General features: G+C 40.8%; 1 protein-coding gene across 4 annotated transcripts in view; it reads left to right on the top strand.

Moving 5' to 3' along the window:
* The window catches only part of Nbas (NBAS subunit of NRZ tethering complex), a 301235-nt gene that overhangs the window by 35441 nt on the left and 250541 nt on the right, over positions 1 to 15253 (top strand). For all 4 annotated transcript variants that reach the window (XM_029484416.1, XM_021178925.2, XM_029484417.1 and 1 more), the window contains exons 11-12: positions 4995 to 5063; positions 9832 to 9960. In XM_029484416.1, coding sequence (XP_029340276.1) covers positions 4995 to 5063; positions 9832 to 9960 — 198 coding nt within the window. The remainder of the gene's footprint in view (positions 1 to 4994; positions 5064 to 9831; positions 9961 to 15253) is intronic.

The following is a 15253-nucleotide window of genomic DNA, read 5'->3' on the forward strand; positions in this document are numbered from 1 at the left end:
CCACTCCTAGCTTGAAAGAAGGTGGTAGGTAGTATTCGGTGTGCTCATAAATAGGAAATCATTTAAGACTGGTGAATGCTAATTATGCCCATCACATTGGCTGCACTCTACTCATCCGTGGGGGGATTGTACAAAAGTAACAGTTGGTCAAGGCTATAGACCTGCACTTAGTGGATGCCTGCTGTGTAGTGAGCAGCTGGGCATGTTTAGCGGGAGGGGTGAAACAAGGAAACGAAAGCACAAGGTGAGGGAGGGCATATGGTAGCTTGCTTGTTTTTATAGTCATTTTATTTGGCTTGTTATTTTTCTAAAAATATATTGATCTAAAAATAATCTTATAAAGCAATGAATGGCTTGGTGTTGAAAAGATTTCCTGGAGAAAATATGTAATAAAAATACTTTTACAAAAAGAATAAACAGACTCTTGAATGATTTAAAAAAAAAAGAAAGAAAGAAAGTAAGGATTCCCAAGGAAGTGCTTTAGAAAGGGAATCTTCGGCAGTTATAGTAGTCTTCCATTAGTATTATTAGAATTGACCTGCATTGAAATAAATAAGTAATTATGATTTAATCCAGCAAAGCAATACTCTAAAAAAATGATACCAATTTACTGTTTTCTGTGGCACCAAAGCTAACTTCAGCTGCTATTCCCAGTTCACATTACGGAGTACTGTGTTTTCCTCCCACTTATGATCTGTGTGCCTGCTCTCCCACCTGGCTATGCTCTCTTCAGAACCTAGGGAGAGGGCAGGTTATGTTAGCACCTGCCTTTCTCAGCCCTGGGCTGTAATGGAATGGAGCGACAACTGAAGGCAGGCAGACAGGCCTTGGATCGGATCCCCTGGGTTCCTTACGGTAACTCCCCTTCATTATATTAGGTAATCTGCATATCTGATTTATGACAGTGTGACTGTTATCTTTATATGATCTTTATATCTTTATATGATATAGGGAGTCATCCTACGTAGTGGACATTTTATTTTATGTTTTTGAAGGAATAGACACATTATTTCATGTTTGTAAGAATTTATTAGCTCTGTTTTTCTTTGACGTTTGTAACTTTTTAGTTTTATGTGAGTTAAATCAAGCAGATCGTGGAAAAATCACTCAAATTTGCCCAAACAAGTATGATGCTCGTGGCTTTCCATTTCCAGATGGTTCAAGTTATAAATGTAAAGAAAGCATTTGCAGATTCAGGAAAGTAAACTCATGTAGCACAGAGCCAGGCACTGTGCTGGCGGCACAGTGAGAGACGGGCAGTTTCGTCTTTGCTGTAGCTTGACATTTGTCCAGATGTGAGAATGGGACAGAGCTCTGAGAGTCCAGCAGCGCCGAAGGGCTCTGTTCAGAGAAGCTCTGCAGACGGCAGTTGTCTGAGTGCCGCTACCAGCAGCAGACCTTTCCCCCTGGCCTCTTTTGGGTTCCCATGGACTTCAGAAAGAACAGTGCTTTTTGGAAAGCACTCTGCTGTGTACAGTCCTCCTTTCTCAAGCCCAAGGGGCTTTGATATTTGCTACTCTTAGGGGAAAATTGCTTGTCCTCTGACAAAGTAAGTGAGGAAAAATATTGAATTGCAGATTGAATGCCCCGCTGTATGATTGACGTCCTGAAATGTTGCAAATGTATTTGGATTCCATTAGTAGCTTTTAAATGTGTCTTGCAGCTAATCTTACAATCCTTCTAGAGAGCCTTTCTCACCTCGGAGTGATGAGAAGTTGCAACGTTTGTCTCTCATCAGGTGCTGGGTGCTGCTCTTAGAGCTTCCTCTCTTAGTGCTTGTGAAGGTTGCTAATGTGTTAAGCAGGTATTGATTGGAACAATTTTGATCACATGTATATTCCAGTCTCCCACAAGCTGGCAGGTTATAAAGGAGACTACAAAGTTTAATATATATGTATTATATATAATAATATATGTACAATATTTTACACACACACACACACACACACACACACACACACACACACACACACAATGCTTCCAGATGAATGGTACTGTTCTTTATGTGACATGGCTTTAGTTATTCATAGCTCAACATTGACCTGTTGCTCCAAGTATTAGGAGTATAACGATACTAATGTAGTGAGCTCCACAGGTGAGTACAGTAGACTATAACAGTGCCCAGTCAGAACAGGTATGGGCTCAGGAGTCAAAAGTCTGATGTTGAAATTCTAGCCCCCCTTTTGCCGTTTTCAGGCTTTTGCCAGGATCCAATGATGCAATCTATGTGAAGGCAGCTTCTTCAGACAATACACATGGTGATTATTGCTGTTTCCTTGGAGTTTTAAGATCAGAATTTAGATAAAGAATGGAAAAGTGAACAAAAGCCCACTGAAGTTTTTTTATGGTTTATGGTCCTTTCACAAATTCATATTCTCTCATGCAAACAATACAGGTGTTTTGAGCATTTTGTTACTCTGAGAAATCTTTCTTTACTGAGAAGATGGCTGCAGTTAATGGTTCCACGAGATTCTCCTGCCCGCCAAGCACTGTGTCTGTGGGACCTTCCCTTGCTGCCACTGCCCAGCATGGCGCTTGTGTGCCTGGCCTTCCTTTCTCGATGTTGCTGGCCAACACCTTCTCTTCTGTCCTTCCCATTTCCCCCCTTTGCTGGTTTTCCTTTCCATTCTTGTCAGTGGCTCACACATCTCATCCTGCCTTTTCCTCCCAGGCACCAAGATTACAGACATGGTGATACTCTTGGCTGTTAACGTTTTGTTAGTTTCTTTCTTAAAAAATTTTTTTTTATCAACTTTTGTTTTTAGTTACTGTGTTTAAAGTTTTAAGGCCATTAAAAAGATTTTCCTGTGTCCTTAAATTCTTGTTTAAGCACATTAAGTTCTACTTAAAGCATTATTTTTACTTAGGTTTCTTGGTTGTTTTCCCAGAGGCAATCTACCCTCGTTTATGTATGTGAATTTTTGTCTTTTGATTTTCTTTCCCCCTAACTTTATAGAATTTGTTGAGATTTGTGTGTGCCTCTGATTGTCTACAAGATATTTCTGAGTCTTTCTCTTATAAGTAATGATATTGGAATGTTTTCCAAAATTCCGAGCTGGATGTTTGTTGGCAGAGTGGACTCCAGAGCTCTGTAGATGCTCGTAGGTAGCAAGGGCTCTGGGCTCTGCCGACAGACTCTTTTTCACTTGCTTCTGCGTCTTCCATCCTTATGACTTCTGCTGGCAAATGTACTTCTTCCCTTTACATTGTCAGACTGTTCCTTAAAAGCACAGTGACACTTCTGTCCCTTCCCTGTCATCCATGGCTTACTGACATGGGTGCTTTTTCAGTGTTTTCAGACACTGAATGGTTTGATATTTCGGGCTGTATTTGGATAGCCCTTTGCCTTCTTTGCTTGTGTCCCTTGCTGTCCTCCTGGACCCTGCAGAACTTTCCCCATTGCCTTTCCTCATCCCCAAGCAGGAGCAACAGACATGACAAACTGGGATTCAATAATTTTTCTCTTTTTATGTAAAATTATTTTGAAAGTTATTATTATTACTAGTATTAGCATTCCAGCTAAACTTGTTGTGTGGTTCTCATTTACATTGTTTTCTTTCTCTTGTACTCTATTGTTTTTGAAGGAAATATTGGGAGATTTGTAGCTAGGCCATCACTGGTATCTTCAGCTCTTTAAAAGCCCTGGAAGTACCATTGTTAACTGCATAGTAAGTCCTGTTGCTCTCAGATAATTTATATATATATATAAGTATGTGTGTCTGTCTAAGTTTTTATCCACCATATATAAGTATGTGCAGTGCCGGTGGAGGCCAGAAGAGGGCATTATAGCCCTAGGGACTGGAGTTGTGAGTGTGAGCTACTGTGTGGAAGCTGGAAACTGAAGCTGGGTCCTCTACAATAGTAGTAAACGCTCTTTAAATATTGAGCCATTTTTTTTTTTCTGCTCCATTGCTTTGCTTTGAGCTTTTGAGACTTGGTGTCCTGCTTAGCTTAGGCTGGCATAGTACTTGGTATGTAGTGTAGGGTGGCATCAAACTCATGATAGTTGTTCTATGGTAGTCCTGAGTACAGTAGGGATGGAGCCACCAAATTTAGCTTCCATTTTGCTTATTACAATATTGGGGTCAAATTCTTACAGTGCAAAATCAGTTGTTTTAAAGCATGCAGTTCAGTGACCTAGGAAAGAATTGCTAGGTCCCATGATCATTTTGTCTCAGCTTTGAAGATCTGCTAAACTTTTCCACAGTGGCTGCACTATTTTATAATTCCCAAATCAGGGCATTGCAGCTCCAAATTCTTGACATTCTCAATAACACCTTTTCCCTTCCTAAAATTATAGTCACCTATTTTCTTATTTTAAATATTGGTTTCTAAGTGTTATTTTTCCCTCTGGATTTTGAAAGAATAGGTTCAGTTCCAAATGAATGACATTCCTGTGGGAACTTTTGAATTTTTTCATGGTGATAGTGTCAACCTTAGCCTCAGTTGAAAACATGTGGTGATTATGGTTTACCTAAGCTGTGTTAGACCTGTTATTTGCCTGCAGTGTTTGATGGTGCTTATCTCGTAAGCCCTTACCACTTGGTAGATTCTCCTGCCCATCAGAATATCAACAAGACCCTCTGCACATGTGGCTTTTACAGAGATCCACCTGCCTCTGCCTCCTGGGTACCAGGATTACAGACTATCTATCTACCTACCTACCTACCTACCTACCTATCTATCTATCATTATGATGATGATGATAATGATTATTATGATTATTTTAAGTTAATTTACTACCTGGCCTCTTGGACTTGGTACCATGTTGAAACTGCACACACTTTCTATTACATTGGATGTGTAAGAGGCTGGCCTCACACATGCAGTCCTCATGTCTTCACTGAGCCGCATCTTCAGCCCCACTGGTGTGCCTCTTACTTAGTATTAAAATTACTCGATTTGCTGTGCTTTTTATTTCTTGATAAAAGGATCCTATATAATCAAAAGCATTCCATTAATCTTTCTTCATATGATATATCTTAATTTTATAGGTGCCAAAGACACTGGGATTATTAAAGCTGCTAAGTGTCAAGCTTTACCCTCGCCAGGGACAAGAACAGGTAATGGGAATTTGCTTACCTTTGCTTCTCCCACTCTTCCAGCAGAGTTCCAGGGATAAAGTGAATGAGTGATGCTTGCATTAGTCAGGCATGCTGTCAGGCACGCAACAGGGGCAGACAAGCTCCTGGGCTCAGAAGCTGCATCCATCAAGGTAAAGGGAGCTTGCAGAGCGTGATTGTTTACTCAGGGCAGCTGGGAGACTGGGGTGGGGTAGCTTACTTCACAGTGGGGAAGGGAAGGGTAGGGCAGAATCCCAAAGAGATACAGTGTGCTTCCTCCAGTCAGGCCTCACCTTCTACAGTTCCACTTCTCCTAACTCTGAAACTGAATCTGTCTATAGATCAGACCATTTAATAAGTTGGACCCTCTGTGAGCTAATCCTGTCTGGAATAGGCTTGCACTTCTTTATCTGATCAAGGGGACATCATAAACCTTGAATGATTTCTAGATCTCCTTCTGGGTGTATGTAATAGTATTTATAGAGAAACTTCCTGAAAAATGTATTTAGTATGTATGAATCTTAAAACAACAGAATATAAATGGTTCTCTTGGAGGATGAATATTTAGTCTGAACAAACCTTTGTCCTAGACACAATCTGTCTCTACTGATTTCTTCAAAAATTGTATGAACTTTTTAGTCTCATCCATAGAGGTCTCTGTATGTCATAAAATTAAGAAATTCCCTCTCAGGTGTGAGGTTACTGACTGCCCAGTAGGAAACAAGCCATGCTGGTCTTCATTGGTAGGAGCAGTCTGGCTGCAGGACAGAGGCCTGGACAGTGCCCCTGAATGTATATAGGTGGTCCACACAGCAGCTGCCTCTGAGGGAGGTGGGTACTTTGTCTCTCCTCCATCTGTATGGAACATCAAATCTTACTCTTGTCTTGGAAGAATATAACAAGAGTTCTGTTGCTACACTGGTATCGAGTATATTTTAAGTTCTAATTATTTCTTACCATTGAAATTCATTCATTCTGCACAATCATGTATTCTGGATACATGCATTCTGGATATGTCCTTCACTCTGTAGGTTTGAATAGTAACAGTGCCCCTGTGTCTGCAGGATCTCTAATCCTCTGCATATTTACACCAGTTTCTAGCTGGCATTCTCTAGTTACTTCCTGGAGTTGCCTTCAATTTGCAGACAAAGAGGCATCTGTGAGACTAAATGAGTTGGCTTCTGCCTTGAAGTTTGTTTTCCTAATGTGCTGTGTTGCCTGTGTTGGTATGTGTAGCACCATGCTGGTGTTCAGGGATATTGCTTCCCTTTCTCCTTTGCATTCTCCGTAATGAGTTCTAAGTATTGCCCTTTCCCTTTAGCAAGGGTTCTCAGCTGCTGTTACTTTTGTCCTGCTGACGATTCATCATAGAGCGCAGAGCTTTATATCCCGTTGTCAAGGTGGGTAATGTGCAGGGCATTTCCTCAAAGCCCACAGTGGGATGGGCTCAGACCCAGAAGCAGGCCAGAGCAGGCCAGTGGCACACACTACCACCAACTGAAGTACAGCAGAGGAAGCATCGGCCCTTGACGTGGTTTGGTTTGAACCTTGACGAGAGGAAGTTCTCATTGGGGAAGGAGAGGCTGGGTGCTCCAGTGTTGGGATCGAGTGTGACCAGCTGTCAGGAGTGGCTATGCTGCCACTGGGACACAGCAATGGCTCCAGCAGCTAGAGAACCCATAGGCACTGGGATTTGGCTTTCCAGGTTATAATTTCCATGTCCTTATGTTTAGCGTGATATAATTATAGCAGTATTCAGAATACGGCCTGTCTAGGGGATTGATAGTTTTGATTCTTTGCTGTGCCATCTCTGGTTCATATTAGATATATGTGTCAGCTGATTTGATTTCTTAGAAGGAGGTGTGAGTCTGTATGGTTCATACCAAGAGAGCAAAGGGACCGTTTCTCTTTATGGTTTCACCACCTGGGAGCCCAGTCGTGTGCTGTTAGCCCGTGCTACTGCTTATTCTCATCAGGTGGAATTTGCTCTTGTTCATTCTGTCAGGATCCTCTGCGATTGAGCAATGCAGAGAGAAGCAAGCAGTTAATTTCATTGTATTTTGATCCTGCATTGCGACACACTGTCCTCAAATCCTTAACTTGTCTGGGCTTTGAGAAAACCCATTTTGAATTTAGTATTGTAAACCTTGTGCTTTCCAGAGAATATCTGAATGTTATGTGTGTGTGTCTTATTTGCGCCTAGACATTTCTATTTGTAGCCTGTAGATTTTTAGTGCTATAGTTTCAGAGCTGTTGGGGCTCAGGGAGAACCTAAGGATTTCTTCCTATTGAGAACAAAGTCTAACTAGCAGGTGATGTCACATGATCTCACAGGAAGCCCTATGACTGGTGTGATAATGTCTGTTGTCTTGATTAAGAAGTTGAAACCTCAAGACAAGTGGCCTGCCCAGGACACTTAGCCAGATTCAGGTTTGTTCTTAGAAGAACTTTGATAGGTGGTAGTTTTGACTTCTCTGGCTGTGGAGGAAAGCATTTGCTGAAAAGTTGAAGAAATAGAAAGCAAAGTGTGTTGTACTGAAGAGGAGCCAGGGTACTCTTGGAGCAACGATCTTTACCCTTATATAAAATGACTGTTATACATAATACAGCTGTTTGACAGCAGCCATATTTTCTTTTAAGATATATTGTGAGGCAGGAGGATTGGTAACTGTTCTAGCTCCATCTTGGGCTAGAAAGTAAGATCTGTCTCACAAAAGAAAAATAAACAGAGCCTTTCTCATAACTATGAGTGTTTTAAAATTGTCTGCCCTTTTCTGTGTAACCATCCAGCTACTATTTGGTTCTTTTTTTTTTTCATGTTTACTTGTCAGACTTTAAATCCGTAACTGTCACATTGTAGACACTCAGTTGATGTGTGATGGTAGCTGTTGGTGATCTCTTAATTTCTTTGTGTTAACAATAGGAACAGTCATTAGTAGCTGGATCTCAGTGTGTGTACCTGTGTGTGCACGTTTGTTGAACACGTGTTCCTGCACTCATTCCATGCTCATGCATAGAAGTCAGGGACAACAGTGGCTGGCAGTTCTTGTCTTCTGCCTTGTTTTATGACAGGATCTCGTTATTCACCACTGTGTAAGCCAGGTCACCTGGTCCAGGAGCTTCAGAGACTATGGTCTCTGCCTCTAAACTTGCTGCAGGAGCCAGGGATTGCAGATGCATTCTACCATGCCTGGTTTATAGGTGGGCTCTGGGGTTCAGACTCAGATCCTTACACTTGTGAGGTAAGCACCTTTCCCCACTGAGTCCTCTCCCCAGACTTCCACATTCATTTCAAAATCATGGTTTAATGTGCCTATATCTCATATGGCTCTAAAATGACTCGCTTTGTTTGTGCTGTATGTGCCTTATTACTGTAATAACTAGAATTAGTCATATTTTTGAGTGGAACTGGCTAGTTTTTGTTTTTTTTTCTCAAGACTTTTTTTTTTTTTCTTCATACTTTTATTGAGGATGGCTGTCACTCGGTTTGAAAGATTCCTTTCTTCCTCTTCCCTCCTCCATTCCTCTCTCCCTTCCTCTCCCCCTCCATAGAATATTCTTTATTCTAAATTACACTAGACTAAAATATAGCAACAGAAAAGAACAACCCCTTGGAGTCAAGTTAGGGTCTCGTAGATGCTAGAGCCAAGGGTTGGATCCATAACACCTGGCAAGCTTCCTAAGGACAGAGATTTGTGTTTTGTTTACTGCTGCCATCAGAGTGTAAATACAGAATCTGGCATGCAGTATTTATTGTTCAATATGTAATATTCAGTAAATATGTGTGGAATGTTAGAGCGACTTCACTTAGGAAATTACATTTTATTGATTTGACATTTCTTTCTTTAAGAATATGTAGAAATTCAGAACATTTTGGATGCATTCACTGGTATTCAGTACTTTTATTTCAATATTGCTTGCACTGTTGAAGGGTGTAGGTAATAGAAAGCACTTATTTACAGTGCTCCATACAGGCAGTAAGCAACTGAAGAAAGTGGGCTGTTTTAAACCAATCTCAGTACGACACTCTATTTAACATCACAACAGTCCCTTGTCTTAAGGAAGATTGAAATTTTATTACAGTATTTGAATGAAGGTACAAGCCCTACTTTAAATATTGATTCCAGTAGCAGAAGACTTTAATTAGTGCTTTTAATTAAGAAAAAAATCCAGTGGACATTTGAGCAAGTACTTTAATGTAAGCAGGAAGGTACATGAAATTGTGTAGAGCCAATTGTGGGCTAATGACTTTGTGAAATAGCTTTATTGAAATCTTACAGTCACTTCTTAGTGATTTGCTGGTTCTTATTGTAGTCACAGATATGTACAATCATCTCAGTCCCAGTTTTATAAACGTGTTTTTTATGTTTTTTTATGATTTTTTTTATGATTAAAAGGTATAAAACCATATACCTTTTAACCATTACTCCCAAGTATGGGTGTATATTTCCAAGAACTCATAATCTATTAAAGCAGAATTATAAAATTGGGAAATATTGGTGAGTGCTCTGGTATTACATTTCTGGTGCTTGCTCTTGTTGGTCTGGAGTAGAATGTAAGCTGTAACACTGTAAAGTAGTCAAGAAACCTGCCAGAGCAACAGGGCTGTCCCTCATGCTGCGGCGCAGTCAGCCCGGTGTGAGACTGGCAGTCCTCCTCTGCTCATGATGGCCTGGAACATGCAAACTTGCTAAGCACCATTTTTATTCTGAAAGCTCTTTCTATGCACAAGTCTTTTGTGCTTACTGCACACACTGTTCCTACACAGGATGGGATCTTCAAGATGAGCCTGTCTCCTGACGGGAGCCTCCTTGCAGCGATTCACTTCTCAGGGAAGCTGAGCATCTGGGCCATTCCATCTCTGAAGCAACAAGGAGTCTGGCGTCAAGATGAGCAGGTGCGTCTGCTGGTAGAGCCACTGGTGAGGTTGTGACTGGCAGTGGTAATTCCATATTGTTGATGTTTCTCTGACCTATGCAGCTGCTATTTAATCCTCATCTTTCCAAACTCATCATAGTCTTAAGTCAAATTATAATATCAACTGATAAGGACAAGCCACTGAAAGAGCAGATTCTGTGTGTCAGTTCCAACGTGTCATGGGGTACACTCCACACACCAAGTAGGTTCTAGGGCACTCTTTGTTCTTTAATGCTAAAAATAAAAGTAGAATGGAGATTACAACATTTCAACAACAACAACAACCACTACCACCCCAAAACAACAACAAAAAAAACCCCACCCCCTCCAAAACAAAAGCAAGCAAGCAAGCAACCAAACAAACGAACAAAAAAAAAAAAAAAAAAAAAAAAAGCAAAAAAAGATCCCCCAAACCAAACAGGTTTTAACCATTTTTGGACATAAATGCTAAAAGGATTAATTTTCGTCCCAGGATTGTGTAGCTCCTGTAAGTGTAGCTGAACTTAGGGTTTGAAGGCAGTGGGCTTCTGTCCCTATAATGGACATGGAAAAAGATGGGACATTTTTATCTTTTAATATCTTGAGATAATAAATTTTAAGAATTAGCTGATTTTGTTCTTTAGTAACAGGTAGACTCAACCATTTTAATTTATACTCATAATGGAATTGTAGATTAAAGTTATAATTTAAATTTATAAGGGGAAAATGGGGAGCCATGCGTTAGTTATACAGAGTAGAGATTTATTATTATTATTTTTTTTTTTAGAATTAATTTTTTTTATTAGGTATTTTCCTCGTTTACATTTCCAATGCTATCCCAAAAGTCCCCAATACACTCCCCCCCCCCCCACTCCCCTACCCACCCACTCCCACTTCTTGGCCCTGGCATTCCCCTGTACTGAGGCATATAAAGTTTGCACGAACAATGGGCCTCTCTTTCCAGTGATGGCCGACTAGGCCATCTTCTGATACTTATGCAGCTAGAGACACGAGCTCCGGGGTGCTGGTTAGTTCATATTGTTGTTCCACCTATAGGGTTGCAGATCCCTTTAGCTCCTTGGGTACTTTCTCTAGCTCCTCCATTGGGGGCCCTGTGATCCATCCAATAGCTGACTGTGAGCATCCACTTCTGTGTTTGCTAGGCCCCGGCATTGTCTCACAAGAGACAGCTATATCTGGGTCCTTTCAGCAAAATCTTGCTAGTGTATGCAATGGTGTCAGCGTTTGGAAGCTGATTATGGGATGGAATTATTATTGTTCTTTAAAGTGTATTCATGTTCTTTAGATATGCCATTTTCTTTTTTGTGTATGGACATGTTTTTAATTGCTAAATGGATATGCACTGTGTGCATGCTTGGTGCCCACAGAGGATGAACAGAGGCATTTGGAGTTCCTGGAACTGGAGTTAGGGATGGATAGGAACCACCTTGTGGGTGCTGGGAACCCAGGTCTTCTGCATGAGTGACAAGTGCTCTCAAAACAGCTGAGCCACCTGTGCAGGCCCTAGTATTTTGTATTTTTGTGACAGAGCTTTCCTGTGTAGTCCTGGTGGGCCTGGTGCATACTGGGTAGAGCAGGCTGGACTTGAACCATTAGTGATTGCTGTAGCTGTTTGCTGCAGGCATGAGCCATCATGCCGACTGTTGACTCCCTTATTATTATCTTATCAGCATGCAACTTTTAAGGCTTCCCACCACTCCTACTGGCCATCCCTTCAGTTTAATGTGGAGCCCACATGCTGACCACACTCTCTCTCACTCATGTGAAGAGATGCTTCTGAGCAGAAAACCCAGGAGATGGATTAATAGGGCACATTCTTTCTAATGTTCTGAAACCGTAGCTAAGAAGAGTGATTGTCCCTTATGGGGGCTCAATGCTTTAGCTGTGTGTGTTAGACACAGAATCTCCATTAGGCTGCTGCGAACTGACTGGTGGTGGGGGTATGGCTTAATCTGATTAACACATATGACCTGTGGTTTCTGTTTCCTGAGGCACAATAGCAAGTTTGTCTGTGCATTATTTAGAGGGTCTCCAAATACAGCGTGTCTTCCCTAGCTTTGTGTGGTGGGAAAGCGCTCACTTCTTTCACCTGGGAGGCTCATGGTCTCTCCATATTTGGAAGTATCTTCTTAAATGGTGAGATTTTGAACAGTGAGGTCACCTCAGCTTTCTATTTCCTTACTCTATATTCTGTCACATAATAGAAATATTGATCAACTTCTGAAGTACCCTTAGTATTCCATCGACAATCTCAAATATATAGTGCATTCACTACTAATGGTAAAATTGATCAGTGTGCTCTTGATGTTTGTCGAGACTCTGAAGGGCCTCCTTTGCTTCTTGAACTCCTTAGGACATGCGCTCATCATTACTTGTGAGCAAAACTCATTATGATTAGTCACCGTTTAATATTATTTATTAATTAGGCTTTTTAAAAAAAGATTGAAAATAGTTTTTCTTTTTCATACAATATATTCTGATTACGGTTTTTCCTCCTTCAACTCTTCCCCGATCCTAGTTAGGTTTTAATTGTGAGCTTACTAAAACTTAAAATTTACTTAAAATTCTTAAAATTTGGGAATGAGTAAATGCATTTATCTTTGTATCTTTAAATATGTAGTTAAGTAAAATAATGGGTCAGGAAGGACGAGCTCTCTAAACGGAAGAAGTATACAAAAGAGAGGAGTTGAAGCTGGCAGTTTGTGTTCAGCGATGAGTCTTTGGACCACAGATGCCCCCAGCATTGCCACGGGAGTTGGGTAGCTGCTGTCACGCCCCAGCTGTTAGACATCTACTCCTATGGCTCCAACTCAGTGCTCCCCAAACAAGCCTTAGGCTGAGCATGTGTCTCCAGTCTGTGAGTCAGACAGAGGCCTCCTTACTCTTAAAGGTATTATTTCTATTAGTAAGAGTTTACATATTTACATACGCGTTTCTTCTTATGTGTGTTATGTGTTCTGTTAGCAGTTTATATGTATTTAGTTACATGCTAGTTTCTTCTCATGTGTGTTGTATCTATTATTAACAGTTTGCATGTTTAATTACATGCCATTTTCTTCTGCTTTGGTTGGCATGGTTTCTATTGAATACCTAAGTAAACAAGAAATATAAGGTCTTATGTTCACACAACTGAAAACCAAGATCTGTTTGTTCTCAAGTGGACTTTGTGCAGGTTGTAATGTCCTTTGCTGAGGGAGCAGGGCTGAGCCATAGGTACCAAGCCTAACCCTGCATCAGTTGCCATTCTTTTGATGCCCACATCCTTCCTTAGAAATCTAGTGCTCAGCCTGCTGAGACGTTTGCTACAGCCAGTCTCTCCACCCCTGAGACTACCACTGGCTTTAGCTTCAAAAGAAATTTTGGTTCAAGTTTGGAAACAATGAAAAAAGTTTATTTATTTTCTTTGGAATCCTATTGTCAAAATGCAAAGCCCTCTGCTTTTCTGTCATCGAGTGTGGTCAGACTACATGTTTGCTCCTTGGCCTCTCGTCTACCTGCTTTTATCTAATCCTTGGTACTGTGTGTTCTAGAGTGTCATTCTATTACAGATATTCACCTGTGGTTTCCGCTCTTAATACACTCTGGATGTTCCGTATAGTTGTCTATAACTTGTAGGCCTTGGGAGCATGAAGGTCTGTCTGGGTATAGTGCTCTGAAACATTTGTAAAATTTACTCACTGGTAACTTGGTGCACTTAACTTTGTTCTCGGTTGTCCACCAAGTAAGCAGCAGGGATGGCATTGGGATCTATCTCTGACTGTGATGCCCATGCTCTCTCCTTAGCCAGCATGCCCAGCGTATTTCTGTGTTTACAATATTTGTCCTCTTCTTACTTTGGGAACATTCTGTTATTTGAAAGGTCAGATTTCTGTGTGACAGGTTAAGAAGACCCAAGTCCCCCTTCCTGGTTGTTTTACATTGGGTCATCATCTGACAGTCTTTAAATGCTTGGGGTCAAGTCCTGATTCCTTCTGAATTGAACACTGGTTGCATTACTGTCCCTCAGATGCGCTTTACTCTTGAAGTACAAGTTGGTCTGTATGTACCAGGCAGAACAGTAAATAATCGACCAGGTTTCTCCCTGGTAAATGCTTAGGTGTGTTACACAAATCTAGAGGACTTGTGAAACCCCTTAGAACAAGGTGAACGAGGTAACTTTTTTATGAAATGTGACCAAATGACCAAGCCAGAGTCACCTGTGTCCTGGGAAGTGGTAACATTACCTTGTGTATTTTATATTGGGATTTTAACATATGTATTACTAAAATCTGGTGCACTATAGTGAATGCAACAAGGCTTAGCTTTAACTGTTCCGTAAAACAGAATAGCTTGTTCCTATAACCATGGTAACATCATCATAAAATCATGATGTTGAATCTCTGCTTAGCTATGCAGTAAGAAATATGGTAGGTGTCAGTCTGTGCCAAGACAATTATACAGAAAAAGGCAACATTTTAATATTAAAAGGAAAAGCTTGGGGAGAGAGTGGCTTATAATTGTAGTATTGGGGAGGAGAATTCTTGAAAGTAAATTTGCATATTGAGGTTTGGCTTCTTACAGAGCAGTTTGTCTTAAAACAACTCTATTTAGTAAAAAGTAATTTTATTCCCATTTTAATACATGTAAAATAGTGCAAAAAGAAATTAACATGCAATCACTATGTGTTGGAATTCAGATTCCATCCTGTTTTTCAGAATATTGACTAACAGTGTTTGCATTTAGAAGTACTGACATGTGCTTGAACAAATGAGGAGCTAGCATCTGAGACTACTGTACTCAAGGGAGGGCTAGCACCTTGGAGCCTGGCTGAGTGGCATGCAATCACGTGCAGTTCATCATGCAGACACTTAAAAAATGTGCAAATGTCATAGCCATCAGGGAGGGGCACAGTACTGTCATTATCCTGATGGATGAGCATGTGTGTGCAGAATCACTGGACTTCTGTAAAGAGGAGTCCCATGTTCTGACAAAGACTTGGACAGATGGAGTTTTCTCACTTCTCTAAGAGTCATCAAGAGAGCCTGGTCCAGTGGGTAGGCCAGATCTTTGCCTTCCTCTGTGGCTATGCTAGGGAAGGAATGGAAGGACCAGCGAATGAATTAATGTTTATATGGCAATATAGCCAACTTATACTTGTTGTCTGAGAAGAAAACAATGTTACTTCTGCCCTGCATTCCTTTACAGTCCGTTACCAAAATTGTGGATTCAGCTCAGTTGGGGCTTTCTTCATGCGTTTTGCTGCTTTATTAGTTTTTATAATGTACTTTGTGTGA

This window comes from Mus caroli, unplaced genomic scaffold (assembly GCF_978045245.1).
Source record: "Mus caroli unplaced genomic scaffold, Mus_caroli_1 scaffold_14, whole genome shotgun sequence".
Lineage (NCBI taxonomy): Eukaryota > Metazoa > Chordata > Mammalia > Rodentia > Muridae > Mus > Mus caroli.